General features: G+C 39.4%; 2 protein-coding genes across 2 annotated transcripts in view; both read left to right on the top strand.

The window, feature by feature from the left end:
* LOC125678473 (fibrocystin-L-like) overlaps nt 1-27306 on the top strand; it is a 53115-nt gene extending 25809 nt beyond the window's left edge. Inside the window, exons 30-58 of the mRNA XM_056157271.1 lie at nt 79-326; nt 856-1044; nt 2455-2634; nt 3181-4656; nt 5561-5710; nt 5805-5982; nt 7015-7171; nt 7390-7546; nt 8806-8885; nt 9025-9154; nt 9467-9835; nt 9928-11438; nt 11564-11738; nt 12098-12400; nt 12602-12859; nt 13127-13375; nt 14613-14780; nt 14865-15098; nt 15466-15753; nt 15869-16291; nt 16497-16662; nt 18622-18854; nt 18989-19234; nt 19327-19890; nt 21047-21357; nt 22081-22455; nt 25178-25571; nt 26232-26410; nt 26563-27306. Of these exons, the coding sequence (XP_056013246.1) occupies nt 79-326; nt 856-1044; nt 2455-2634; nt 3181-4656; nt 5561-5710; nt 5805-5982; nt 7015-7171; nt 7390-7546; nt 8806-8885; nt 9025-9154; nt 9467-9835; nt 9928-11438; nt 11564-11738; nt 12098-12400; nt 12602-12859; nt 13127-13375; nt 14613-14780; nt 14865-15098; nt 15466-15753; nt 15869-16291; nt 16497-16662; nt 18622-18854; nt 18989-19234; nt 19327-19890; nt 21047-21357; nt 22081-22455; nt 25178-25571; nt 26232-26410; nt 26563-26835 (9664 nt within the window). The 3' untranslated portion in view covers nt 26836-27306. The remainder of the gene's footprint in view (nt 1-78; nt 327-855; nt 1045-2454; nt 2635-3180; nt 4657-5560; nt 5711-5804; nt 5983-7014; nt 7172-7389; nt 7547-8805; nt 8886-9024; nt 9155-9466; nt 9836-9927; nt 11439-11563; nt 11739-12097; nt 12401-12601; nt 12860-13126; nt 13376-14612; nt 14781-14864; nt 15099-15465; nt 15754-15868; nt 16292-16496; nt 16663-18621; nt 18855-18988; nt 19235-19326; nt 19891-21046; nt 21358-22080; nt 22456-25177; nt 25572-26231; nt 26411-26562) is intronic.
* The window catches only part of LOC125681851 (N-alpha-acetyltransferase 50-like), a 205487-nt gene continuing 185073 nt past the window's right edge, over nt 7418-27831 (top strand). Inside the window, exon 1 of the mRNA XM_056157275.1 lies at nt 7418-7423. The gene's annotated coding sequence lies outside the window, so the exon portion shown is untranslated. The remainder of the gene's footprint in view (nt 7424-27831) is intronic.

The following is a 27831-nucleotide window of genomic DNA, read 5'->3' as shown; positions in this document are numbered from 1 at the left end:
TTCCACCTCATGCAAGTTTTTCTGTGTTTTTATCAGACAAGTTCAGTTGTAGATCTTATGATTGTATGTGCATTTCAGTTCCAACAACATTCCATCTCTAGACATTAAGTTCCGTATTACCAATGTTTATCCGCTCCAAGGTTCAGTGATGGGGGGGACCAGAGTAACCATCACAGGGGAGGGCTTCTCCACCAACACCACAGGGACAGCAGTCAGAGTGGGACCGAACGACTGTATCATAGAGTCAGCCACCTCCACCCAAATCATCTGTCTGATCCAAGACACAGCTACCATCCACAAAGTGGATAACCAGGGCATTCATCCACGTAAGACTACACACTGTTTTATTGACTATCCATCCATGTTAGACTACACAGTTTTATTGACTATCCATCCACGTAAGACTACACACTGTTTTATTGACTATCCATCCACGTAAGACTACACAGTTTTATTGACTATCCATCCACGTAAGACTACACACTGTTTTATTGACTATCCATCCACGTAAGACTACACAGTTTTATTGACTATCCATCCATGTAAGACTACACAGTTTTATTGACTATCCATCCATTTAAGACTACACACTGGTTTATTGACTATCCATCCAAGTAAAACTACATATTTTTTTTACTATTTATTTATGTGAGACAGTGGATTATTTTATTTATAGTTAATATTTTTTATGACCACATACTGTTTTATTTGTTACAGAAAGATTCAATCAGCTATGATGAAATGAATTTATATCAAATTATATTTATTGACAAATGAGGATCAACCCAAACATTTTTTGTCCCATGTATCTAATAGCCTGTTGATAATCTGATTTCTAAAGTGTCATTGTTACAGAATTCAAGTTGTCAGGATATGCATGGAACCCCAAGAACCTGGAGATCAAAACGGGGGATATTGTGGAGTGGAGATGGTTCTTTGCCTCCTACATCACTGGCTTCACCCCCCGGGTTGTTCAGGTCAAGGATGAGGTGTCCACAGAGGAGTTCCCTGGGGGCTTCAACAGCGGAGCACCTGCTGCCTCAGGTAAATTACATATACACGTGGATCTTTCAACGGCGGGGCACCTGCTGCCTCAGGTAAATTACATTACAAATACACGTGGATCCTTCAACAGCGGGGCACCTGCTGCCTCAGGTAAATTACATTACAAATACACGTGGATCCTTCAACAGTGGGGCACCTGCTGCTTCAGATAAATTACATTACAAATACACATGGATCCAAAATGTCCCAGCATTGTAATACTGAATATAGGGAAATATTTGCCTCCAATTCATTTTCGTCCCATTTGCACTTGTTGATAGGCAAATCAAAGACACGGCAAAACAATTTTTCTCCTATCATCTCTTTTAACACAAATGTGTTTGAGTGAATTTGAAATGGGGTGAAACTGTCTGCAGGTGTAGAAGGGCAAAAATAACACTGAGCGAAAATAACCTTGTACACAGTAAATTAATTACTCTTAATGCAGGAAATTTTGATTAAGTCGCACAATTGTGATGTTGGAATTTCCAAACACTTTCTAGAGCTAATTTTCTTTTAGAAATAATATGTGTTGTGTAATTGTAACAGTTGTATTTATAATATGTGTTGTGTAATTGTAACGGTTGTATCTATAATATGTGTTGTGTAATTGTAACGGTTGTATTTATAATATGTGTTGTGTAATTGTAACGGTTGTATTTCTAATATGTGTTGTGTAATTGTAACGGTTGTATTTCTAATATGTGTTGTGTAATTGTAACGGTTGTATCTATAATATGTGTTGTGTAATTTTAACGGTTGTATCTATAATATGTGTTGTGTAATTGTAACGGTTGTATCTATAATATGTGTTGTGTAATTGTAATGGTTGTATCTATAATATGTGTTGTGTAATTGTAACGGTTGTATTTATAATATGTGTTGTGTAATTGTAACGGTTGTATCTATAATATGTGTTGTGTAATTGTAACGGTTGTATCTATAATATGTGTTGTGTAATTGTAACGGTTGTATTTATAATATGTGTTGTGTAATTGTAATGGTTGTATCTATTATAATATGTGTTGTGTAATTGTAACGGTTGTATTTCTAATATGTGTTGTGTAATTGTAACGGTTGTATCTATAATATGTGTTGTGTAATTGTAACGGTTGTATCTATAATATGTGTTGTGTAATTGTAACGGTTGTATTTATAATATGTGTTGTGTAATTGTAACGGTTGTATTTATAATATGTGTTGTGTAATTGTAACGGTTGTATTTCTAATATGTGTTGTGTAATTGTAACGGTTGTATCTATAATATGTGTTGTGTAATTGTAACGGTTGTATCTATAATATGTGTTGTGTAATTGTAACGGTTGTATTTATAATATGTTTTGTGTAATTGTAACGGTTGTATCTATAATATGTGTTGTGTAATTGTAACGGTTGTATTTTTTTGTACAGGCGTGTTCAGACACCGGTTTACGGTGGCTGGTAAATACTGCTACTGGAGCGACTATTGTGACGTCTACAAGACAACCTTTTTCCGAGGCTGTGTCAGTGTGGTGGACAGACCCTCCACTTCCTCAGGGGAAGTCTCTGTCACCATGGGACAAATTGCAGCCCAACATATCATAAACTCAGGTACCCTTTGTTACTTGCAACAATTCAAATTTCACCATATAGCACACTTATAGCGAAGTGCTAGAGAATAACAATTTTGATTTGTTATAAACATAATTTGTTATATCCAATGAGTTCATCGTGTTTTAAAACTACAGGGAATGAAAATCATTTTGGTATAAGATTAAATTCATTATAAGAGTGTTTGCTGTAACCGTGTTTTACTGTAAGTGTGAATTCAGTATAAGAATGTTAGCTGTAACCATGTTTTACTGTAAGATTGAATTCATTATGAGAGTGTTTGCTGTAACCATGTTTTACTGTAAGATTGAATTCATTATGAGAATGTTAGCTGTAACCATGTTTTACTGTAAGATTGAATTCATTATGAGAGTGTTTGCTGTAACCATGTTTTACTGTACTGGGCATAAATCTGTTTTCTTTTTGAATTTAGAGGTACATGAAATGTTCTAGAATGTAGGTGTACATGTACCTGATTGTTTACATGCATTTCTAGGAGAGGGACAGAAAACTTCGGTATTTTACTGTATGTTTGTTTGTTTGTAGGGGTTTCCAATCCTGTGGACACCAGTGCTTGTAAGGGTTCCACTGATCTCCTCCCCAGCTGTTTTCTTCTAGCCTCACCCACAGGCAGCACCAAATTCCAGTTCACCTTCTCTCGCTGTTCCACGCCAGTCATCACCTCCATCAGCCGTCAGAGTGGCTCTTCCCAGGACGTGATTGACATTGAAGGAGAGGGCTTCAGCTCCACAGAATGCCAGAACGAGGTCTACTTTGGTAACAACCTCTGCTCGGTGACAGCCGCGACGTCAACCAAGATTTCCTGTAATATTGACCCCAGCAGTTCTCCTCAGACGGGGATCATGGAGGAAATCAGAATGAGGCACAACAATATGGGCAATGCTTTGATTCAGATTCCTGGTCAGACTGCGCGGACATTTGCCCTGGTTCCCGAGGTAACGGACATTCTGCCTCCTCTTGGGTCTGTGATGGGAGGTAATGAGATCGAGATTGTGGGCACTGGTTTTGATGATGACATCTGGGTGACGGTGACAATTGGGGGATATCCCTGCCCTGTCTCTGATGCCACCTACACCTCAATCAAATGCACAGCCAGGAATCTAAACTCAGCTGGACCCAAGACTCTGGAGGTCTCTGTAACTTCTCCGACCGGTAGCTCAGTCCAGGCTAAATGTGGAGTGTTATGTCAATATGTGTATGACCCTAATGTCACCCCTCAGTTAGGCGGTGTGACCCCGGGTAATGTGGATGGAGGTTCGCCCACATCACTGAGTTTCACTGGGTCAAAATTCGGAACTGTTCCTTCTGCTGTGTCAGTCACTGTAGGAGATGAAATATGTACAGTGTCCTCCGTGACCGATAGTACCATTGTGTGTGCAATCCGCTACCTCCCTGCTGGAGCTAATACCGTGAAGGTCCTAGTCAATGATGTCGGCCTGGCCCAGGGGTCGCTGACGGTGGCAGGAGATACCACAATCGCCCGTCTGTCATCCACTGATGGCAGCACTAACGGAGGATCACAACTCACCATTGAGGGGAATGGTTTCGTGTCTGGTACTACTGTCAGTATAGACGGATCAGGCTGTGTGGTGACGGAGGTTACCTTGAACAATGTGACCTGCACCACACCTGCTCATGCCGCCGGGGCTGTGGTGGTCATGGTTACCTCCAACAGTCAGACTTATCCTCAGCAGAACTACACGTATGCCACCGCCAGCACCCCAGCAATCACAGCCGTCAGCCCCGCCCAGGGATCAGCAGGCACCACCCTGGTTCTGACAGGACAGAACTTTGGTGCCACCAACGCTGAGAATGTGGTCACTGTTGGAGCAGCAGTTTGTGTGGTGACGTCATCATCTGTTACAGAAGTCCGGTGTACAGCAGGCGTTCAGAATGTCGGTTCATTCGCTGTGGTACTGACAGTAACCAACAAAGGGCAGTCCAATAATGATCAGATGTTTGAATATCAGCTGTTGCTGTCCTCCATCACACCTACCAGTGGTAAGCAAGTCTGAGAGTTTGTCATTAATTTCATTTGAAGTTTGTTTTTATGCTCCTATTCTAGACAGGTTGTATTATGATATGACACACTTGCATCAATCTGTCTGTCACCACCTTATGGAGCAGATAAAAACAGTGTTCCCAATGACTAGAGAGAAAAATCATGTTTTTCATGCTCAAACCTATACATGGGTAAATTTTGTAGGGACAAAACAATTATAGAAACAGTACTTAAGACTTAGGATAATTGAATTTGATACACATATTCAACCATAATAGATGTAGATGGGTTCTATCTTGGTATGGTAGAGTGATTTAACTTTCTCTGTGTCTGACTATTCATTCGTTAGAATGTTAATGGACGGTTAATGAGAATACTGATAATGCTAGGATACCTTAGAAACCAGGTACATATAATGTTTCCCCATGGTGAGAGTGGTATGCCTGTTATTTTGCGGGTCAAAGTTGAAGGTCATACTTTTGTGGGTAATCATGAAGGAACAACAGCTTTGATATAGTTAGAACTTTTTTAGCTGGAAACTTTGCAGCATGACCCCTGCTCTTATTATTGTTTGCAAATAGCAGTCTCTCTACTGATAACAGACTTTAGTACCATTACCATATAGCCAACTTTTTAAAGTTAGGTTGATAATTTTTAATAATATTTTTTAATTTAATGCTTTTTAAATTAACAAATTTAGCACATTTGGATTTACAAGGTATACCATTATTTTTGGTAAACTCAGTTTAGTTTATTCATACAATATATATGTTTACTGATGTACATAATTTTAGTGATTTTTATTTTGATGAATCTTTGTAAATGGCCAAAAATTAGCCAAAATTATATACCCACCAAATATCCGGCTTTACAGTACTAATACGTGGTTTTGATGCATTGTAGGAAGCAGTGCTGGAGGTCAGGCAGTAACATTATCAGGATCTGGATTTGACGCTGGGACAACAGCAACTGTGTGTGGCCAGCCATGTGTAAAGGTCGTTAATGCCACCCAAACGGCTGGGAGCTTTGTCTGTAAAACTCCAGCAGCTACTGGTAAGATTCCAAGGATTATAATTCAGTCAAATTAACAATGACATTAAAAAAATGAATTTAGAGTTTTTCTAAGAATCTGTTTGACTTTTGGCAGCCCCTGTAGTAGGCTCACAGGCCTGTGATGTCAATGTAACAGAAAATGGAGCAACAAGAACTCTGATTGGAGGGTATACATACGACGCTTCAAAAACTGCCGAGATTACTGGAGTCAGTCCTGCCCGTGGGGGCACAGGAGGGGGCACCTCTGTCACAATCACAGGGACAGGATTCGGGTAGGTGAACTCTCAGCTCATCTGTAGTAAGTACAATGTACATGGCAAAGTTTGATCATTATTTACAGGAACTTAACATATATATGTTAGCATCCATGTACATGTACATTGCTCTGTGATAAAACATTTTGTCTATTTTTGAAATGACAATATGAGTGTGTATTGCTTATTTTTTTGTAAAAAGCACAAGCACATTAAATACTATAATGCCATTGGGAAGCATTTTTTAATATGCTTGACTTAGTACTGTACTGTATCCTAAAAAATGTATTCTGAACATGATTTTGTTGTAGTTCTATTCCGTCTGATGTAACAGTGATTTTGTTGTAGTTCTGTTCCGTCTGATGTAACAGTGATTTTGTTGTAGTTCTGTTCCATCCGATGTAACAGTACTAGTGATTTTGTTGTAGTTCTGTTCCGTCTGATGTAACAGTGATTTTGTTGTAGTTCTGTTCCGTCCGATGTAACAGTGATTTTGTTGTAGTTCTGTTCTGTCTGATGTAACAGTGATTTTGTTGTAGTTCTGTTCCATCTGATGTAACAGTGATTTTGTTGTAGTTCTGTTCCATCTGATGTAACAGTGATTTTGTTGTAGTTCTGTTCCATCCAATGTAACAGTACTAGTGATTTTGTTGTAGTTCTGTTCCGTCCAATGTAACAGTACTAGTGATTTTGTTGTAGTTCTGTTCCGTCCGATGTAACAGTACTAGTGATTTTGTTGTAGTTCTGTTCCGTCCGATGTAACAGTGATTTTGTTGTAGTTCTATTCCATCTGATGTAACAGTGATTTTGTTGTAGTTCTGTTCCGTCCGATGTAACAGTGATTTTGTTGTAGTTCTATTCCGTCTGATGTAACAGTGATTTTGTTGTAGTTCTGTTCCATCTGATGTAACAGTGATTTTGTTGTAGTTCTGTTCCGTCCAATGTAACAGTACTAGTGATTTTGTTGTAGTTCTGTTCCGTCTGATGTAACAGTGATTTTGTTGTAGTTCTGTTCCGTCCAATGTAACAGTACTAGTGATTTTGTTGTAGTTCTGTTCCGTCTGATGTAACGGTGACAATAGCGGGAACCCCCTGTGATGTTGCCTCGGTTACAAACACTCAAGTGGTGTGCACAACCAACCAACACAGCAAGTCCGAGAAAGTCAATATTGAAGTGGAGGTCGCTGGCAATGGAATCGCTACACAGGTATTGAAGGATTGAGGTTCATTATTCTTAATTTTTTATGCAACGTTTGTAAAGTAAACGTACTGGAGGGGGGGGGGGGGGCATTCATGTTTTTTTAACATTCTTGTTTTCTTTAACTAATGTACATGTATCTCATCAGTAGAATTCACTGTTTTCATCCTTCAATGTTTCTCTCAGTTTTGACTTTTTTTCACTCATTCTCTGTTTTTTTCCCCCAGACTTCGGCTGAGTACTTCTATGTGGACGTCTGGTCGTCTCCATTTACTTGGGGTGGAGGACCGCTTCCTAAGGAGGGTGACTTTGTGGTCGTCAGTAAAGGACAGAACATTCTTCTGGATGTCGACACGCCAAAACTCAAAATCATTCTCATTAGAGGTAGGCAACATCAGGAAACTCAAAGTACAGCTCAGTTTTTGTGGTTAAGCAAGACCACTGAATAAAATCATCAATGAAAGTTAGAAAAGTTCATAAAGGGAAGCGGTTAGCATGTTAATATACGTGTAATAAGCTGTGGATTCCACAGTTTCATTTCATAAATTCAAGATGTGTACTGATCTAGATCATAAAATGTCTATGGGATTAGGGAGATCCAACACAAAAGTCTAAGGGATTAGGGAGATCCAACACAAAAGTCTATGGGATTAGGGAGATCCAACACAAAAGTCCATGGGATTAGGGAGATCTAACACAAAAGTCTATGGGATTAGGGAGATGTAACTCAAAAGTCTACGGGATTAGGGAGATTTAACACAAGTCTATGGGATTAGGGAGATCCAACACAAAAGTCCATGGGATTAGGGAGATCTAACACAAAAGTCTAAGGGATTAGGGAGATGTAACTCAAAAGTCTACGGGATTAGGGAGATTTAACACAAATCTATGGGATTAGGGAGATTTAACACAAAAGTCTATGGGATTAGGGAGGTCAAACACAAAAGTCTATGAGATTAGGGAGATCTAACACAAAAGTCTGGGATTAGGGAGATCCAACACAAAAGTCTATGGGATTAGGGAGATGTAACTCAAAAGTCTATGGGATTAGGGAGATTTAACACAAGTCTATGGGATTAGGGAGATTTAACACAAAAGTCTATGGGATTAGGGAGGTCAAACACAAAAGTCTATGAGATTAGGGAGATCTAACACAAAAGTCTGGGATTAGGGAGATCCAACACAAAAGTCTAAGGGATTAGGGAGATCCAACACAAAAGTCCATGGGATTAGGGTGATCTAACACAAAAGTCTGTGGGATTAGGGAGATTTAACACAAAAGTCTATGGGATTAGGGAGATCCAACACAAAAGTCTAAGGGATTAGGGAGATCCAACACAAAAGTCTATGGGATTAGGGAGATTTAACACAAAAGTCTGTGGGATTAGGGAGATCCAACACAAAAGTCTAAGGGATTAGGGAGATCCAACACAAAAGTCTGTGGGATTAGGGAGATCTAACACAAAAGTCTATGGGATTTGGGAGATCTAACACAAATTTGAAGAAAATCAGCATTGTTTGTTTTGAAAAGGAGGATTTTTTACAATTGGGGGCAAATTTTGACCCAACATGGGGCAGTGGAAAACCAGTATGTTCTGGAATTTAAGTTGAATGTATATTTAGAAACTTTATTTTCCTTTCAGGAGGTGGATTGATATTTGATGAAAAGAATCTTCATCTTCAAGCAGAGAATATCCTTATTACTGACCATGGTGTGCTCCAGGTATATATAAATCACGAGACTACATTCCTACTCATGAAAAGCTTTTCGAATGTTCCAGTAGTTAATTATTTAGAGAATTCTGAAACCATTTCTTTTTTATGATAGGACATGTATATTACACATCATGTTTTGTTTATAGATTGGTACCGAGACTGCACCATTTCAGCATCAAGCCACAATAACACTGCACGGCCACCATCGCAGCAAAGAGTTTCCAATCTATGGAGTCAAGTCTATTGCTGTTAGGACCGGGAAACTCGAACTTCACGGTAAACCAGATACACAAAGAACTAAATTAGATACATAGAGAACAAAACCAGATACATAAATTTATTTACAAATCCAATTCTGGGCCCTGTCGGGCATACAAGCTTAAGAAAACATATAAAACTAAGATCAAAACCTATTGGAAATTTTTTCTGTGTCCGAATAATTGCCTGTTGGTTAGGTTGTGATGTCTTTCTTGCAAAGCTATCATTTTCTTAGGTATGTTCTCTATACAGACACCAACAAAAAATTGTGATTTGATTTTGCATTTGTGAAAGAAAAAAATATGGCCTACATGTATCCCATGGTTTTAGGTAAGCCTATTGCTACCACATGGACAACTCTAGCATCAACAGCCGCTGCTAGCAGCTCCACGATCGTCCTGAAAGACGCTGTCACCTGGAAAGCAGGAGACCAGGTTGTCATAGCAACAACCAGTCATCGTCACTCGCAGAGAGAAAATGAGTTCCGGACCATTCAGTCAGTTGGTGGAGACCAGAAAACTATCACTTTGACACAGCCCCTGACCTATGAACACTTGGGAGTGTCTGAGACGTTTGACGGCACACAGGTAGAGTTCAGGGCTGAAGTTGGCATGGTTACCAGAAACATTAAGATTCAGGGAGCCAGTGATTCACAGTGGGTAGAGAAGATTGAAGCCTGCCCAGATGGGTTCGATACAGGTAATATTTTACAGATGCCATTATCCATATGATGATATTGTATGCACTATAAGCAGGTAATTAGTTACTTATTATTATTTTTTATATTCCAGGTGAATTTGCTGTCCAGACCTGTTTCCAGGGTCGATTTGGGGAGGAGATGGGCAGTGACCAGTTTGGCGGTCAAATCATGATCCACTCTCCTGTAGCTAATCAGCTCACTTCTCATGCTCACATCGAGTATGTGGAGTTGTTCCACGTCGGTCAAGCTTTTAGACTTGGCAGGTATCCCATCCATTTCCATTTGAACGGGGACAACACTGGGTCCTATGTCCGAGGCTGTGGAATCCACGAAACCTTCAACAGAGCAGTCAACATCCATGGCAGCCACAACATCTTGGTAGAGAAGAACGTTGTTTACAACGTGATGGGTGGAGCCCTGTTCTTCGAGGATGGAATTGAAACTGGAAACACCTTACAGAACAATTTGTTGGTGTTTGTGCGAGAAAGCACTAGCTTACAAAATGATGATGTGACGCCAGCTGCCTGCTGGTCCACCAATCCCAACAACACAGTGCAGTTTAACCATGCTGTGGGTGGGTCTCATTTCGGTTTCTGGTTCAGAATGCATGCTCATCCTGACGGACCCTCTTTTGATCCTGATATTTGTCCCCAGCATGTTCCTGTAGGAGTGTTCAAGGGAAATGTGGCTCACTCCAATGGTTGGTTTGGATTGTGGGTGTTTCCTACTATGAAGTCAAGAACTGGGGGAGAATGCGGCTCAACCACTCCTTACCAATCCGTTTTTGAGAGTTTGACGGCGTGGAACAATGAAAAAGGAGCTGAGATAGTTAACGGTGGTGCTTTTGTCATGAGAGACTTTGTTCTAGTCAACAACAAACTTGCTGGTTATGAAGGGAAGAAGATCTTGGAGGGTGAACAGCTCATTCAGAACTCTCTCATCGTGGGTCATGCTAGTTCTCTTACAAAGGTTGAACAAGGCTGCACTAGGGGAGGAGTCATTCTGCCCTACGGTTACAGATTTAAATTGGAGGGTGTCAGATTTGTCAATTTCGATGAAAGTGGATGCGCTACAATTGCCACTGCTAGAATCACGGGCACCTGTTCTTTCCTTTGTGGGGGGTTCCTTTATCACACCCAGGATCTTAAGTTTGTGAATGCCCCCAACAAAGGCAGATACGAGTGGCTCTGGGAGTCTGTCATTAAGGACATAGATGGCACATTAATTGGGGAAACTGGAGATGCTGCCTCCATTGCAGCTAATGTGGGAAAAACTGTCATTTCTACCTCTGATACTCTGCCTCCTACATGTGTCTCATTCCCGAAATTCAGCACCAGTGTGGCAGCCAGTGCCTGCGATCCCAATGTCAAATTCCACAGATTTGCGTTCAACGAGATATCCCCAAGTTCACTTCTATACAAAGATGCTATCTTTATCAACAGGTTCGGAAACGTGACAAATCCCTACCGCAAGAAGGCCATCACTCATCCAAAGGGCTGGAACATTAATTTGGTGGATGGAGAAGAATATGAAATCATATTTGAAAATGCTGAACACTTATCCAACATTAGTTACAATGGAAGATTTGATTTATTCACTGAAGTAAGTGTAGTTTTCTAATTGTTTTAAACTAATTCCAGCACATTCAATTATCACGTGAAGGGTCTACCCTCAAGTTCTAGGCATCAGCAGTTGAAATAATGTAAAATGGTTGAAACCTTTTGCAGTCTGGAGCATCAGCTGACTATGTGATCATCAAACAAAAATTGGCCACCGCACCTGATCGATTTATGATGGATGGGCGAACACACAAGAACGGGACCCAGGCACCACTGGACCCCAGCACCGATATTCACGGAGCATGGGAATATGTGTCTGCAGACAAGCAAATCAAATACCTGAGTAAGTGTACCCAGCCCGTAGTAGTCTATACCAGAGACCTGGGATCCTGGCATCCGCCATGATAAAAATACACGTACATATATCATCAAGTATTTCACTTCTCTTAAAGAATTCTGGCAGACTTATCCCTGTTTTCTTTTTAAGCACTTTATAATGTACTTTAGTATTTGTTGGAAAGTTTGAAATGATTCATTGGATGCAGTGTTTATGTTTGATATTCAATGTGTTATATAATGATGATATTACATTGTATGCAGTGTTTACGTTTGATATTCAATGTGTTATATGATGATGATATTACATTGTATGCAGTGTTTACGTTTGATATTCAATGTGTTACATGATGATGATAATTTCAGTCTCTGCTAGAACTACTGCACCAAACATCACCACCCCAGCCGGACGTAAGAAGCGAGCCTCGCCTTCATCAGCCGAACGCGCAGATAACCTCCAGGTTAATTTTAAGTCCTATAAATGTTTCTTTACTGACTGCATCGCCCCACCCGACCCTAATACTATACCCCCAGTGGACCAAAGACCATCTGAAGTACAGCTTTGGTCTGATAAAGGAACTTGGAACGGCACGGAGCCTGGATGGGGAGGTTATAATAACGGATCATATGACCTACCTGTAGATGGCGATGATGTCAAGATAGCAGAAGGTGTGAAATAAAAAATTCTCTTTTTACTTCGTTCAAAGAAATGAGTTAAAGAAATTAATTCATGAAATGAAATGACACTTTGATGAAGTGATGAAAATTATTCTTCATTTATGACAGAATAATTAGGTTGATGTGCTTTATAATGTTTTAACTATCAATGATGAAGATGATCAGAGCACCTTATTGACAATATGTTGACAGGTAAATGGGTGCTTGCGGACACGGTCTTACCACGAATGGGGAAACTGGTATTATATGGAGTACTACAGCTGGATCATAACAATGGAACGCGGGACTTTGTGTTGAACTGCACCTACCTTGTGATTCTTGGTGGTCGACTGATTGCCGGGTTTCCTAATGAACCCTTCCTGTCCAATCTCTTAATCTCTCTCCAAGGAGACCACAGCACTAATGGATACACAGGGATTAGTGGTCCACCAATCGGATCAAAGGTCATAGGTCAGTGGTAGTATTTTTTTTAGTAGTTTGATATAAATATTCGATTTGGGGGGGGGGGGGGGGGGTGTCATTTTTAATGCTTTATAGATGTAGTTTAACTATTACATGTAATGTTATCGAAATCATGATTTGTTAAAATAGTTTTATCAAGAATTTTATAGTAATTTTTCCTATGTGAATTGTGTAAAGTACTAGATTATAAAATCAGCCTGGTTTTGTCTTCACTTTTTTGATTAATTGAAATATTCCTTTTCTTGGTAACTACAGCTTCATTTGGAGGGCTGGATCTTCATGGGATCAACAAAGGGGAGAGCTGGACTCAGTTGACCCAGACAGCTAATACAGGAGACACCCAGCTCCAGTTACAGGCGGCCGTCAACTGGACCGCCGGGGACAAGATTATTGTGGCTCCTACCAGCTACAACACATGGGAGGCAGAAACAGTGACCATTACGGCAGTGTCTGTGGACAAAACAACGGTCACAGTCACACCGGCTCTTCAGTTCAAACATATTGGTAACAAACTAAATGAAATACCTTCATTCTCATAGTTTATCTACAGTCAATATTGCTATATTATATACCCATCAGGTTTCTGCGTATTGATTTCACTGAGTGTGATCCGACATTGCGGATCAACGCACTCTGCCAGTTCTTCATCCGTATCACCATCCTCTGAAATTGATGGTGTCACGTTGCATCAGCACATGTTTTCTTGTGGGAGTGGATAGACATCATCACAAATGAGACAGCATAAACAACATCGTCAGAAACCCACGGTTGATTACGCTTCGTTCCTCTCTCCATCACCCGTGGGTCCATTCATTCCTACTCGCTCGTTCTCATGAATAATTAATGAGGCAATTTGATTGGGCGCTCATGGAAAACCCTAGGCGAATTTGTCCAATCAAAAAGATGCTTTCAGTCCAATTTCGGTATACAATTGCTGTGATAGCAAAGTTAAGTTAGCGCTACCTTTAAAAACAGAAGAGTTCCATTACTATTATGATTACTTTGATTGGACGATATTTTAGAATATTTATTCATGAGAACGAGCGAGTAGGAATGAATGGACCCACAGGTGATGGAGAGAGGAACAAAGCGTAATCAACCGTGGGTTTCCGACGATGCATAAACAACAAATTACGTCACTTTATTTTTAAATTTTTGCCAAACATTGTTTAATCTATTATCATCTAAGTTGTATCCAGAAGTAGGAGAGGGTATGAATTTATTGGTACTACAGTAAGTTGATCTGAAGAGCTAGATCACATTTCACAGGCGTGGATCTTCAGGTCAGACTCGATGCTTTGTATCTTGTTTGATCTCATAATCTCTCCTCCCCCTCTGTAAATTCAATGTGATCTGTCTCTATTTCGAACTTGTAGACATGTTTAAAACTTACACAAATCCACACAGTTTATTTCATTGATCAGGCTTTAAAGTTTTCCTATTACTATCATTTGTTGAAGCTTTTGTTTCAATTTTTGATTTTGACAGCTTCTGATGAATTACCGGTAGAATATATTTGGTTCAATATGCTTCACCAGATATTCAGAAAGATTTGATTTTGTTTGACAGCTTCTGATGAATTACCGGTAGAATATTTTTAGTTCAATATGCTGCACCAGATATTCAGAAAGATTTGATTTTGTTTGACAGCTTCTGATGAATTACCGGTAGAATATTTTTGAATCCCTTATCATGTTGTACACCCATTTCTATAAGTTCATTACTGTTCTATCATGTTCAGCTCACACTGAAACAGCAAATGGAATGTCAATCAAAATGGCTGCAGAAGTCGGACTTTTGAGCAGAAACGTAAAAATTGAGGGTGGAGCATACCTCAAGCAAGAGGGTCAGTCGTTTGGTGCGAGGATTGTCGTAGGACAAGCAGTGGAAGGGAAGAATTCTTATATTGGTACGTCCTAAAAATCACTGTACCCATGTTCAAAAGTGAACCTGAATTTGATATATGTAACAGTGTAATTTTTTTCAATCCCAGGATATGCTCGTATTTCTAACGTGGAGTTTGTGCGTAGTGGTCAGGAGGGCTACATTGATCCCTGGGATTCCAGGAGCGCTGTGGCATTCATTGATGCCGGAACAGTGTCTGCCATCAAGCCATCCTACGTCAGAAGCTGTTCCTTCTATCACAGTTACTCCCCCGCTGTTACAGTGTATGGCACAAACAACCTGCCGATAGAATGGAACGTGATGGCTGACAATGTATGGTTCGGTAAGTCTAAAACCTTTGTGTAATTATTTCCCTTTGTGTATTTTAATTTCATAGCAACATTGATATTTTGAGGGTAATTAAGGGCAGATGATTTAATTACAATAATTGGATCCCGATCTTTATAAAATTAGGGTTGGGAATCAAAAAACAGTAGGTTGGGAATTAACCAGAACCACAAATTTTTTTTTTTTTTTTTTTTTATATATACATATAATGACAACAATGCATTAAAAAAATTTCCATGAAGTGTATTATGAATAACTAAATAGTAATAAAAAAAAATATATTTCTGAATTCTGTTATTTCCATATCTAAATTTAGCACTTTTAAGCATATTAAATGATGAAGAAAATGTTTTCACTCTCAGCCATTGAGTCTCAGGGTGATAACACTCAGATCCGAAACAACTTCATAACTAAAACGCAATGGGAGGGCGCTTACCAGGATCGCCTTGAGACCTTCAACGTGCGATACAATGGAGCCATTAACCTGGACAAGGCTACGAACCCCGTCCTGGAGTACAATCACGTGGGAGGATGTGAGAGAGTCGGGTTTGCCATTCTCGGGGAGCAGTGTAGTGCCCCCGGCAAATTTGTAGGAAACGTGGCACACAGCTGCCTGCTGGGAGTGGCTAATATAATGCTAACACTGACTTGTAAGTTTTTCCTCTGAAACCTTCCATTGCTTGTTTTTGATGACATTAATGTATAGCATAAATCTTCAACATTGTTGTAAGTATGGTGTTCCTAACCCTTATAATCCACTTTCAGCTGATTTGTCGCCTTGTGTGAAGATTTCCAACTTCACAGTATGGAAGAATTTGGATTATGGTATTTACTACCAGAACAGTGCTCCGAACGAGATGTCAGACATCCTGGCAGCAGATAATGGAGTCAGTATTTTCCAGTTCATTGCCGGACCTAGCGCCACAGGCCATGCCTATGCTGACCAGTACACCACGGTCAAGAATTCTCTGGTCGTCGGAACATCTGGAGCTTTTGATTGTGCCACGGATAAACTGCCGAGCGATGATAATATTGAGCTGAGTGGAAATTCCCGACGACATCCCGGAAACAATATGAGGGTTGGTGTCACCATGCCAACCTTCTCGTCTGGAGGCAATTCTGCTCCAGGAAAACCATTTGCAGGAGTCAAGAAGTACCAGGCTATTATGGGAAGATTTAACATGGAAGGTGAGAAACATCAAAATTACAGTCTAGTTCTTTTTTTGTAAACAGTGATTCCAATATAGATTGGGGGGGGGGGGGGGTGTCTAATGAAAAATATTCATCCCAAAATATGCAAGAGTTGTGTCACAATTGATGAAATTTGGTATACAGTCATGTACTTTTCTCCGTGCTCTCAGCTTTTTGTGTACGTTATTTTGTTTGATTACAGACGTGACTCTCGCCAAGTTCTCTGACGTGTGTGGTAATGGTGGAGACTTCGCAGTGACTCCTAACGCAGGAAATGATGACGGTAACCACCCAATGTACACCAAACGAGTGACATTCGTAGACGTAAGCACCGACTACAGGATTAAATACTGGCGGTCCAGCATAGGGTAAATACGGAACACATCTACAGTAAATCACGCTTATAATGAACACACTTATAACAAATTCTTATTATTCTCTTATCACTTATTGTGAAGTGCTATCTATTCCTTTATGAGAAGGAAAATAACAAAACTTTTATTGGACATAACAAAGTTTGGTTATAATTAACAGTTTTTTGCCGGCCTATGAGGTTCACTATAACTGTTTTATTGTATAACAATGTTTGGTATAAGGAACTGTCTTTTGCAGGCCTATGTAGGTTTACTATAATTATGTTTTACTGTATAATGAAGTTTGGTTATAATGAGCTGTTTTTGCTGGCCCTGGAGATTTACTATAAATGTGTTTTACTGTATAATGAAGTTTGGTTATAAGGCTGTCTAAAGTTAATTCTACATTTAACGTCACCCGCGCGCGTAGGTTTCGGCGAAATTCCCGTTTTGAAAAAACAAACAAATCCGGATTTGAAGTAGTCGTTCAGGTTTGGTTTTTCATTTAGCGACTTAATTCTACATCCCGTGTAAGAGGAAAACGCACTGAAAAATTTCATCAGAGGCCCTTAAATGAAGAAAATGGAAGTATATGCCACTATTAAAGTAAAGAAAACGTACAAAGATGGTTTGAACCGAACTAATCTCAGCGAGATTCGTCGAGGCTGGATATTTGGACTGACGCCTCTTCCGAATGTCAGACCAGTGTCGCACAAAGTGATTCGGGAAATCTTGCCTGAAATTCAGCCGCTTTTTGCGATTAAAATGGGTTAAGCAATTCCTTGATCGCTTCAACTTTTCGTCTTAGACATCCTATTAACTCCCTATCACATTTCATATTTACCTTCTCAACACTGAAGAGTTCCGATGTACTATTTCATGACAGTTTGTACTACGATTGGAAATACAGAACTTGCTGATTGATAATTACTTTATACAAAGCATTTAATCATAAAAATTAAAAGCACTAAAAAGAAAACTGTAATTATTTAATCAATTTATTTGAAGGCGTCCTAAACTATCAGAATCCTGCCTTGTATTTGTAGATGTGAAGGTACAATCCTGATCTTTTAGTTGTGGTACATCAGATTAGCATCTTCCTTTCAAAATTGTATTTAAAAAATCAACACAAAACAAAGTAAAGCATATTTTAAACTTTAAGATTTGTCATTATAAAAATGTATGAAATATTGTCATCATAATTTTAATTGTAACTGAGTCACATGTGTCTAGCAACTATTTCCACAAAAGGAAGTTTTCCTTTAGTTTGCTATGTTTGTGGTGATGAAAATCCATTGGATGTACCACCTGATATTATCGCAAGCCACTCCTCTGCTCACCCAATCTGCATGGTGTGTTCGCAGAAGGGATACAAACCCAGATTAAGGAAAAAGTCTTTGCTGGGAAAACGCAAAAATTCACTTGGACTTGAAAATCAAATCCCACAATGTGTTTAATTTGACATATTACGTTTTTGGTCACTAAATTGGGTGATGTCTATTTGAAATTGTTGATTTTTGGGTCACTGAATAGGTGATTTTCAATAAATACACATTTGGTTAAAATTTTTGTTTGTTTATTTTTTTCCTCCCTCCCTCGTAGGTTTTGAAGTTTTGAGGTGACGTTAAACATAGAATTAATTTTGAACAGCCTAATGAACTGTTTTTGCTGGCCTTTTAGGTCCACTATAATTATTGTGTTTTACTGTACTTCACGAAACAAACACCTATACCTTGAGAGATTAATGTGTTATAAGCCTACTATGGACTTGCATTTTATTCTTAATCAATTGATATTCTCTTCCATGTATACATTATAAATTATTAGGACTATTGAACATGTAGGGCTCCAATTTACACTCTAGGCAATCAGTACAGATTGCACTTTTATGACTTAAGTAAGTATTGACATAATGAAAGAAATTGAAAGTTGATATTTTCCTAATAAATATTATTTCAATTATTTTGGATGTAGTAAGATCAACTCTGCAGACTGTGTGGACATGGCTTGTGATGCTAAGGTGAAGTCCCTAATGGTGGACGAGGATGGATCCTTCTTGGGATCTCCAGGAGCTGTCATCCCACAGTCTGAGCACGAGTGGAATGGAAATCCACAAATGGGATTGGGAGACTACAGAATCCCAAAGGAGATGCAGACTCGGCTTGACGGGACCAGAATACCAGTGGCGGAGCTTGCTCCTAATAAAGGTGTGAGGGCTGGAGCGATTCAGTGTAGATTTGGCTGTGGTTAATGAAGATATTGATTCAAGACTTTGTGTTTTAAGAAAATTTTATTTCATTTAGGATATGAAGTACAATATTGGTAATTTTATTTTTGGCAGGAATCATCAGAACAAATAACTGTGTGTACCGATCTAAATGGCAGGCGTACGAGTGCCATGATTACGATTACTTCACACTGACCATCGAGAGCATGGACTCAGACACAGAGACTCGGCGTCTGTCACCGGTGGCCATCCTTGGAGATGGTTACCTTGACCTAATTAATGGTCCTCAGGACCATGGATGGTGTAGTGGTTATACCTGCAGGAAGAGGCTGTCCACTTTTCAGGCTCTCGTGGCGTCAGGTAAATAATGGAAGACCCGCTGGACGTGGAATATGTCACAGCAGACATTGGTTTTAAACTTTGACTTATATTTTAATGTAATTTTTTTTCAGGGAAGGATTACTTACTTCATTACACAAGTACGTCCCCCCAGAACTCCAGATTCTTCCTTCTGAATGCAAAAGACACTGACTGCATCGTACTTTCCATTTGGTACTCCCAGCCATGGCGACTAGATGTCTACCATGACAGCGTATATGTTAAGCCAGAAAACGTTCGATTTGTTAATCCAGGAAACCGATACATCATTGACCCACCACCGGTTGGTCAGCCAGATTTCTACAAACCAAATGTGACCAGTTGCCAGGACACAGCGGGAGCAAGTTATTTTGACCGTGATTCCGGAATTTTAACCATCAACATTCGAGGGTCCAAACCAATCGATATCAAAACGGTAGACGTCATTATCGTATCCTTCCAGTTCCCCGCCATGAAGGAGTCGGACTTCTATGGAGAGAACATCGTCATGAATATTGCTGCGTTTTGTGACATTGATGCTAGTCGAGTCCGAATCACTAACATTGTGAGAGAGACGCCTTCCATCGGGCGTAGGAGAAAGAGATCTGCTGGAGACATCACTGCCTTCTCTGTGGAGATTGGAAATCCCCCTAGTGCAGGTGAACAACTCAAATATTAAATGTTTCACCTGCTGACTGCAGGCATGCCCCTAGCTGCAATAATGTAGTCCTCTACGATTTTCTTTTGTGGGGGGAGGTTAGGGTTGCAGTTAGGGTTACACCTAGGGTTAGGGCTAGAGTTAGGGTTCTTGATTTGGGTTACACCTAGGGTTGCACTTAGGGTTAGGGTTACTGCTTGGGGTAGAGTTACTGATTAGGGTTGCAGTTAGGGTTAATGCTTGAGTTAGGGTTACTACTTAGGGCTGCACTTAGGGTTAGGGTTACTGCTTGAATTAGGGTTAGGGTTCCTGGTTAGGGCCTATCCCGAAAACGTCAGAATAAAAAAAAAATTGGATAGGGCTACATTATTGCAGCTAGCATGTCCCCCACACCCTCACAACACCACAGCACATCTGCATCAAATACAAACACCAGTTATGTATTAGAATGTTGAATGACAGGCTAGTCATTTGATGGCATTCAGTCATCATTTTACAAGATAAGTTGCTGTAGCATAAAAAATTATTTTGTTCGCATCTTCTGCAACTAGTTTGAATTTAATCTTATTTAAATTTTTATGTAAAATTGTTTATAATCTACTCAGCATATTTAGGTGCGTAGTTTACATTCTTACCTGCACTTGTTTAGCATATTTAAGTGCATAGTTTAAATTCTTACCTGCACTTGTTCAGCATATTTAAGTGTGTAGTTTACATTCTCGGTTGTACTTGTTCAACATATTTAGGTGCGTAGTTTACATTTTCTGTTGTACTTGTTCAACATATTTAGGTGCGTAGTTTACATTCTCGGTTGTACTTGTTCAGCTTATTTAGGTGCGTAGTTTACATTCTCGGTTGTACTTGTTCAACATATTTAGGTGCGTAGTTTACATTTTCTGTTGTACTTGTTCAACATATTTAGGTGCGTAGTTTACATTCTCGGTTGTACTTGTTCAACATATTTAGGTGCGTAGTTTACATTTTCTGTTGTACTTGTTCAACATATTTAGGTGCGTAGTTTACATTTTCTGTTGTACTTGTTCAACATATTTAGGTGCGTAGTTTACATTCTCTGTTGTACTTGTTCAGCATATTTAGGTGCGTAGTTTACATTCTCACCTGTATTTGTTCAGTAAATGTTACGGTTTATGATGTAGGTGTGAACAGCACTGCGGTTGCTGGAGACCTCACCTCATCAGAACTTGAAACAGCAGGCTCCAAGATTGTGAATGAAATCCAGCTCGGGAACTTCAGTCAGATTATCAATGTCAGCCAGGACACCACCTACTCCATTGCTGAAGCCCCGCCCACTCCCGGCAGTCAGGAGTGGGGCGAGATCAGTACAGATGACATCCCATATACCCCACTATACATTGTGGATGCCATGAAGTTCAAACCAGCTTTAGTGCCTCAACACGAAGGAGTACCATTTTTCACCCAGCCCAAAATACAAATTGTAGATAAAAATGTAGGTGTTAAGCCCAAAATACAAATTGTAGATAAAAATGTAGGTGTTTAAACCCAAAATACAAATTGTAGATAAAAATGTAGACCTAGACGTTTGAGCCCAAAATACAAATTGTAGATAAAAATGTAGGTGTTTGAGCCCAAAATACAAATTTAGATAAAAATGTAGGTGTTTAAGCCCAAAATACAAATTTAGATAAAAATGTAGGTGTTTCTTTTGCCTCAATGCATGTACAGTCTACTCCATTAATATATTGATTCAGAACTATCTGTTATATTGAAGTCACATATACAGAATTATTTGTTATACTGGGGTTGCTTATATTGAACTATGTTATAATATTGAAGTCGCTTATATTGAACTATGTTATAATATTGAAGTCGCTTATATTGAACTATGTTATAATATTGAAGTCGCTTATATTGAACTATCTGTTATAATATTGTAGTCGCTTATATTGAAATATTTTTTATATTGAAGTAAAAATTAATCCCCTGACATTATTTACATGTTTATATAGTTCATCAATGATCATAAACAATGCAGGTTGGTCCCCTGGATTTCAAATATATCCGGACTAGACTGTACATGTACATCTATCTGCACATTTTACTTTCAAACTTCATATTGATAAAAATCTGATTTTCTTTTTGTGCTCTCTTTTGTAATTTATACATGCCATATGTTAATGATAACTATGAAGAATTTGTCTCTATTGTACAGGGAAACGTGATAAAAAAGCTGGGCACATCCTCTCACCCCTGGACCGTGACAGCGAGCGTCAGAGTCGGAACGGGAAATCCGAGCGCTGTGTTGGAGGGTAACACAACACTTAACGTAGTGGACGGCTGGGCCAATTTCACCAATCTCCTCATCACTCACTTCGGTCAGAACTACATTCTGGATTTCAACATTTCCTACCCTGACGAGGGGGAGAATGTCAGCCTCTCTAGTGACCCATTCACCATCGCTGGACGTCCAATCAAAGGGTCACTGGTCAGTCGGTCTACCACTGTGGTGGAGAAGGCTCTGTTGTCCGTTGTTCTGGAGCTGAAGGATGAAGTCACCTTGGAGACGATTTCTAACATCACATGGAGAGTAAGGGAGATAAATCTATTGTGATTCAGGAAATAATTTCAGTTGTAGTTGCATTTAACGTGGATGTACTGTTTACCCTTATCATCCTTTTAACATCATATGTGATATTTCTGCCATTTTTCTGAAATTATTTTTTCATCTACTCAATATGAAGAGATCTTGTATGATTTCTGAAATAGGTTTAAAGTTTATATTGTAATAATTTTACAATACAGTCTAGTTTACTCCATAGTTAGATCACCCACCTTGGTATAACTAGGGTTTCAGATCACCCAACTCAGTATATCAAGGGTTCCAGATCACCCAACTCGGTATATCGAGGGTTCCAGATCACCAATTTTGTGTAGCAAGGGTTCCAGATCATCCACCTCTGTGTAGCAAGGATTAGATCACCCACCTCTGTGTAGCAAGGGTTCCAGATCACCCACCTCTGTGTAGCAAGGGTTCCAGATCACCCACCTCTGTGTAGCAAGGGTTCCAGGTTCAGTCTCTGATTGATCTGAAGATTTTTCTTTTCTGCGATAACATACTGTATACAGGCACAGGCGTCCGGAGTTTGAGTAATCAAATTAAAATAAAATTATCCATCTTCTTTTATATAATATAGAAGATGAATAATCTTTTTTAGCTCCCCTGAGCTGAAAGCTCAAGTGAACTTTTCTGATCACCCGTATTCCGGCGTCCGTCCGTCTGTCCGTCCGTCTGTAAACTTTTCACATTTTCAACTTCTTCTCAACAACCACTGGGCCAATTTCAACCAAAGTTGGCACAAAACATCCTTAGGTAAAGGGAATTCTAAATTGTTAAAATAAAGGGCCAGGCCACCTTCCAAGGGGAGATAATCAAGAAAAGGTAAAAATAGGGTAGGGTCATTAAAAAATCTTCTTCTCAAGAACCAATGGGCCAGAAAAGATGAAATTTATATGAAAGCTTCCTTATATAATGCAGATTCTAAATTGTTAAAATCATGGCCCCCGGGGGTCAGATGGGGCCACAATAGGGGATCAAAGTTTTACATACAAATATATAGGGAAAATCTTTAAAAATCTTCTTCTCAAGAACCACTGAGCCAGAAAAGCTGAGATTTATATGAAAGCTTCCTGATATAATGCAAATTCTAAATTGTTAAAATCATGGCCCCCGGGGGTCGGATGGGGCCACAATAGGGGATCAAAGTTTTACATACAAACATATAGGGAAAATCTTTAAAAATCTTCTTCTCAAGAACCACTGAGCCAGAAAAGCTGAGATTTATATGAAAGCTTCCTGATATAATGCAGATTCTAAATTGTTAAAATCATGGCCCCCGGGAGTCGGATGGGGCCACAATAGGGGGTCAAAGTTTTACATACAAATGTATAGGAAAAATCTTTAAAAATCTTTTTCCCAAGAACCACTGAGCCAGAAAAGCTGAGATTTATATGAAAGCTTCCTGATTCAGTACAGATTCTAAATTGTTAAAATCATGGTCCCCGGGGATTGGATGGGGCCACAATAGGGGGTCAAAGTTTTGTTTTGTTTTTTTGTTGTTTTTTTTTTGATATAGTGCAGATTCAAGTTTGTTAAAATCATGGACCCGGGGATTGGATGGGGCCTCAAGGGGGCCATCAAAGTTTTACATACAAATATATAGGAAAAATCTTTTTAAATCTTCTTCTCAAGAACCACTGAGCCAGAAAAGCTGAGGTTTATATGAAAGCTTCCTGATATAGTGCAGATTATAAATTGTTAAGATCATGGCCCCCGGGGGTTGGATGGGGCCACAATAGGGGGTCAAAGTTTTACATTCAAATATATAGGAAAAATCTTTAAAAATCTTCTTCCCAGAACCACTGAGCCAGAAAAGCTGAGATTTATATGAAAGCTTTCTGATATAGTGCAGATTCAGGTTTGTTAAAATCATGCCCCCCTGGGGTAGGATGGGACCACAATAGGGGATCAAAGTTTTACATACAAATATATAGGGAAAATCTTTAAAAATCTTCTTCGCAAGAACCATTGGGCCAAAGAAGTTCACATGAAAGCTTTCTGACATAGTGTAGATTCAAGTTTGCAAAAACCATGGCCTCCAGGGGAAGGTTTGGGGCCATAATTGGGACTACGGTTTTACATGCAAATAGATATGGAAAATCTTCTGATGTGGACCAAGGTGACTCAGGTGAGCGATGTGGCCCATGGGCCTCTTGTTTTATTTCACTTTGATTAATAAATCTTCAGACTCCAGTGATACAGGGTTATTTTTGTTCTGTGGTGTTTTTTTTTTCACCTTTCTAACTTGCAGACAGTTTCGCCCTGTTAAATGCTATTGTGCTGAAAGAGGGATAAAAGAGAAAACAGTTTTTGCCCAGTCCTTAATTTCCCTACTTACAGGAAGGACAGAAAATAAAACAAATATTTCCTTGTATATAGTATAAATGTCCATATATACAACCTTCTGAGATACACAAGAGCGGACTTTAACAGTTTTACTTGTAACAACCAGGAACTATCAAAATGTGACAACTCGAAAACAGACATGGTAATGTACCCCATTTTTTTGTGCAAACAAGATAGGATGCAGATGAAATTGTACCTGAAATATCTTGCAAAATGGTACATGCATAGTAAGAAATGTCGCACATGACATAAAGAGCATTTATTGCTCAATTCAAAAAGATTGATGTTTTTAATTTTGAGATGATATATGAATTTTGAATAATGATGATGATAATTTGTATTTCAGGGCCACACTTGGACAGTCACAGCAGAGCTAGGGATGCCAGACCTCTACAATGGATCCCTTGTGGGTATAACAACCACCACCTTCGACTCGAACACCGCCCAGGCCAGCTTTTACTCTCTCAATCTCACCAGTGTCGGGGTGTACGTGGTCAAGTTTACCGTTGTCTCCAATCCCGCGGACTACAACTTCACGTACGAGGAGCTGATTCCGGTGAAAGCCCAGAGTCACATTAATCTGGTGATTGAAGACACCCAGGAAGTGGTGGTCAAATTCAATGAAGATTATGACACAATTGTGGGAACCACAAACAACAAATATTTTGCAGCCATGATGGGCAACTCTCTGGCCAACACTTACCCCGAGATTATACTGAACACCATCTCTGTAACCAGAGGTAACCACTCTTTGATTTCCATCAGAAACTTGTTGATGAATGTTACTTTTCAAAAAATGGAGTTCCTATTGGGGGTGGGATCTCAATATCAAATGAGATGTCTGTGAACAGTAACAGTATTTTTATTTTGGTACAGCCATTCTAGTGAACTGATATATGATCAGAGCCAAAATATAAATCTAAATGAATATAATGTAAAAAGTTCTTGTGGCACCTATTCATGATTTTGTCAAATTCCTTCCAACTACATTTGCACTTGTAGCAGTCAGCCAGGTTTGATAGTTCAGTTAGTAAAGCACCTGACTAGTGATTCAGGGTGCTCGGGTTCGAATCCCAGTCTGGTCCGTTGCATTTTTTCCCTTCCTGTTACATTTTGTGCCATAGACCAGCCCCTGGAACTGACAGGTGAAAATGCCTGCCAGGGGATAAAGATTCTGGGTTGATGTCTTCAGGTGTAAAGACATTTAAGGAGAGAGGAATGTAGCGGTCAGCTGGGTTCAATCGCCGGTGGCCAGATAGCTCAGTCGGTAGAGCACCTGACTAGAGATTCATGGGTCACGGGTTTGAATCCCAGTCTGATCCGTTGCATTTTCTCCCTTCCTGTTACACACTAACAGATTTTAGTGTGTTAATTTCACCACGTATTACTGAATGTTACAGGCAGCATCATGGTAACCTTCCAAATCAGTGGCTCCAATTCCTCCGTCAACAGCACTGTGTACGCCGTGTGCAGCTCCATTCAGGGTGGACAGACGTATTCCTTCAATGGGCAGGCTCTCTCACTGACGAGTTACCTGACGGTGGGCGGGGCCACTTACTATGGGGTTACTTGTGGAGATGTAAGTACATGTGTACCAAATCAAGTCTCAGTTTATTTTCTTATCCATTTTAAATTAGAAAATTAAGATTTTTAAAGCAAGCCATGCCACCTTAGAGAATTCTGTACACATGTTTTTAAAAAAGTATGCTCTATCCACTCTGTGTTATGTAGATGTCCTCGACACCCACCAGCAGTGATTCCACCAACATTGTGCTGATTGTAGCAGTGGTTTTGGCGGTGGTGGTAGTTCTCCTCCTGGCTGGTGGTGTCCTTCTCTGGAAGTGTAAGGTGGTGCCCAAAACTAAAACCCATGATTTTTACAACACCAAATACCTCGGTAACACCAAGGACATTGACGAGATCCTGTTCAGGGAACAGTCCTTCATGAGTATAAGTGCTCCCATTGCGACGAATATCCACTACGACAAAAAACAGCCTTGGTGAGCACTAAGGACAACATCAGGAGTCAGATGGTGTAATGGAGCATTCAACATATTTCTGATGATGATATCTCGCATCAGATTATCCTGAAAGATTCTTTTTTTTTATTGATTTTTATTTTACCTGTGACAATCCTTGTTGCAAAGTCTGTAAAAGTCGGATTAGAACAGCAAGTGTTTTAACTGTGATAAAACATTTTTATTTAGAATATACGATTTCTGATCTTTATTCACTCGTTTCAACTGTGATAAAATATTTTTATTTAGATTATACGATTTCTATTCACTCGATTTTACCCCTTGTCTGTGATGTTGATAGAATCCTGCCAGTGTTGACATGACAACAAAACATTATAATACAAGTAGTTAATTTCTCTGTGATCTGAACTTTTATTGATGTAGCATTTATAAACTGATGTATACGCTGTTTTCTGTTGTTACCTGTTGTGAAGACTTTTAATAAAATTTAGATTTCTTTACTAGTTTGGAATTGTCCTCATAATCAAATTAGAACTAGTTGCCTCCCTTTGTCCAGTCTGGGTGAAATCTGCTCTCTCTCTCTCTCTCTCTCTCTCTCTCTCTCTCTCTCCAATGTATATACATACTGTATATAGATTTGTTGTTACATATGAAAACAGATGTGATCTGTGGGATTCAGTAAAATTTCAATCAATTTTTAAAGAATTTAACAGAGAAATAAAACTAAGGTTATCAGCATCCACTTCTTACAACACTGGTAACACACAGTATCAATATTAACAGGTTTATTGCTATCCCTACTGGACATGTAGAAAGTGACCGCTTTAATTCATCCCTCTTTTGACCAGCGCGATTACTGTCAGGCGCGTAGCTGCCTATACGCAAGTACGTAACTACGCACACATCATTTGCGGTAGAGAAAAAGATTTGCCGTTAAAATATTTGTGCCTAAAAATAACTGCATTACATATAGCGCCGATTTATAATTTAATATAATATATAATTTATAATATTATTTGTT

The sequence above is a fragment of the Ostrea edulis genome, chromosome 2, assembly GCF_947568905.1.
Source record: "Ostrea edulis chromosome 2, xbOstEdul1.1, whole genome shotgun sequence".
NCBI lineage: Eukaryota > Metazoa > Mollusca > Bivalvia > Ostreida > Ostreidae > Ostrea > Ostrea edulis.
Note: the sequence above shows the minus strand (reverse complement) of the source record. Positions and strands in the feature narration are given on the sequence as shown.